The sequence below is a fragment of the Hordeum vulgare genome, chromosome 7H, assembly GCF_904849725.1.
Source record: "Hordeum vulgare subsp. vulgare chromosome 7H, MorexV3_pseudomolecules_assembly, whole genome shotgun sequence".
Classification (NCBI taxonomy): Eukaryota; Viridiplantae; Streptophyta; class Magnoliopsida; order Poales; family Poaceae; genus Hordeum; species Hordeum vulgare.
Genome location: NC_058524.1, coordinates 147,059,876 through 147,062,710, shown reverse-complemented (window position 1 = coordinate 147,062,710; position 2,835 = coordinate 147,059,876). Strand labels below are relative to the sequence as shown.

Here is a 2,835-nt window from a genome sequence, read left to right as displayed (position 1 = left end):
TGGTAGATACTCATTCTGTTTTTAAATATAAATTTTTTAAAAAATTCTAATAAAGACTACATAAAGAATAAAATGAATGAATCTACACTCTAAATACAGTTTTGCTAGAACTCATCTAGCTGAGTTTTAGTTATACCTCATTCATTTTTATATCCATTGAATGTGATACTTAGATGCGTGTGTGTTGATATGGATGTAGTACTACTTTGCATCTGTTTTTATTTTTTAAGTAAATGAGATCAAATTATATCTCATCTAGATGAGTTCTAGGCACTTCCTTTTAAATATTTAGGAATGGGGGAAGTACATGGCATTGTGCATTAGGTTGGTGAGCCCATTTTGTCATTCGATTCTCCGTAGCTACCTAGCCCGCTTTAGCACAATTTCCTTCACCAACCGAACCAAAAGAGTACTATTCTTGATCAAAAGATCATTCCTTCTAATCCATGTGTTACATACTCTGGAGACTTGACGAGAGAGAGAGAGAGAGAGAGAGGCCGGCTGTAAGAAGAGAGTTGAGCTGAAAGTCCATGACTTCATATGTGCCTACACATATATACGCAGATGGGAGAGCGAGAGAGATGGATTACGGTTACGCGGTTCCTGATAGGCAAATGGGATGCTTTCCCTTGGGCAGGATGATATCCAAAGTCATCAAGAAATGCAACGGTACGTACTCATATACTCGAAGTCGATCCAATCATGATATGCAAGTTTCTAAGCCAGAAAGGTACGGGTAGTTCTATCCGTGCATAGCTGATAGCTCTTTCCTTGCGCGCTTTCTCTCTAGTCTCACTTTTCATTTCTGAATCAATCATCTACCACGTGTATGAGCGTATCTCAATTTCGGCGCAACGTCTCACAGGGCGGAGAGGACGCACGAGGCAGGAGCATCTGGACTATGCCATGGCGCACCCTCACGCTCAAACACACTACGTGCGTCCAGACGCACGCACGATCACCTGCACCACCACCAGCAACCCTCCCAGTTCCCACGCGATCCCGGCGCAGCAACCGCCAGTCCACGGCCCGTACGGCCCTGCCGCCGGCGCGCCGCCTCGGGCAGGCGGCAAGCCTCGCAAGCGCAAGAAGTCCAAGTCCAAGTCCAAGCACGTCCAGTTCAACACGCCGGGGCAGGGGCCGGGTCCACCGCCGAACGCTGCCGATGCGTACCAGCATCAGCATGCACCGCCGGCAGGGACGAGCGGTGGCGCGGCGTACGGCGACCAGCACCAGCAGCACGCGGCGGCCTCCCACGCGTACGCCCCTGCACCGCAGGGGCACGGGTACGGTCACGGATACGGCAGGTACGCGCCGTCGCCGCTGACGCGGTGGGAGATGCTCGGCCCCGCGGGCACGCCGAGGCGGCACGAGTACTTCTCCGGCGAGTACCGGTGGTACTACCCCACCCCAGTGCGCGAGGGCATCTACAGCATGGCCACGGACGCCAACCGGCTCACGGCCATCTTCAGCGAGGAGAATCCCAACGCTTGCACCATAGTCTGAAGTCTGAACCACCGGCCCGCCAGTGCTCAGGGAATAATTTGTATTTTTCTGAATTTTATTTCTTGTAACTATTGGAATATGATGCTCGTAGTATTCTGTAGAACAGTAGGAGAGGCTAATGACAGCAGTGTGTTTTAGTTTTGTGATGCACACCATACAGTTTTGGTGGTGCTCTCGGGCTGGTGAAATGGATTTGTTCTACGGTTCGGCTTATATTCTCCTTGTCCCGTGGACGCGTTGTATTTTTCAGAGAAGTCGGCAGAAGTAACGAATAGTTTTTCTTTTTTAAGCTCCGGTCTCCGGAATTTATTCATTCAACGGCATCCTATCCGAGTGTAAAAGATCACTCAGAAAGCAAGGGATTACATTTCAAGCGTGAACCCCCTCCCTACGCTTGACCGGGCATTTTTCAATTGCACTTAGGACGCTTTGAGCCCTTGCTTCTCATCCACGACCCACTTCCGACCACTTTTCCCTGGTGGTCTCAGTCTCTACTCGCATCCTTGCTGTTGGATAGTTCTTCTCATCCTAAATCTAACAAGCTTGAATTTACTCAATTCGGAGCTCGTATGCGAAAGTTATGGCAGTTCTCGACAGGTTTTGTGTTTCAACTTTCAAGCGATAGTACCGCTCTCATGAACGGTACTACCTCTTATCACCGGTAGTACCGCCCAGGTCGGCGGTGGTACCGTTCAGAGCGGTAGTGCTCTGCTGGTACCGCTGCTCGAACGTGTGAACACTTTTCTGGTCGGACTTTTGCGGTAATACCACTCCAAGCGGTACTAGCTGCCCTGCATCGTCTCTCGCTCGGCATCCCTTTGTCTGAGCGGTACTACCTGTTATGATCGGTAGTACCGCTCCCAGGAGCGGTAATACCGCTCTGGCTCGAGCTGAAGGGGTGGGTAACGGGCAGATTCCTTCCCCCTATAAAATGGGATCTTCTTTTCCAATGGTTTTCTATCCGTTGAGCTAGTGTTCTTCCCCCATTGTTGACCTTCTTTGAGCTTGCTAACTCTCAATCCCTCCAATTATTCTTCCTAGTTCTTGAGGGAACAAAGAGAGAGGAGATCTAGATCCACATTTACACCAATCACGTTTTCCTCTATGTGAGGGGAACCCCTTGAACCTTGATCTTGGAGTTCCTTGTGAGCTCCTTGTTCTTCCTCTTATATTCCTCCATAACTTTTCTTGTTGTGGAGGGATTTGATGGTGAGGGACTTGACCACTTCGTGTGTTCTTGCCATTGCATTTGGGGCATAGGTTTGAGTTCTCCACGGTGATACGTGGATGTTGGAAATATGCCCTAGAGGCAATGATAAAAGTTATTAT

The 2,835-nt window shown here is 49.3% G+C and overlaps 1 protein-coding gene across 1 annotated transcript; it reads left to right on the top strand.

Annotated features, from left to right (window-relative positions):
* Window positions 1-335: 335 nt before the first annotated feature.
* Window positions 336-1,719, top strand: LOC123411344 (proline-rich transmembrane protein 1-like). The gene is made up of 2 exons (XM_045104275.1): window positions 336-669; window positions 866-1,719. Exons 1-2 carry the CDS (start codon window positions 531-533, stop codon window positions 1,504-1,506), a joined length of 780 nt encoding a protein of 259 aa, XP_044960210.1. The 5' UTR covers window positions 336-530; the 3' UTR covers window positions 1,507-1,719.
* The last annotated feature ends 1,116 nt before the right edge of the window (window positions 1,720-2,835 follow it).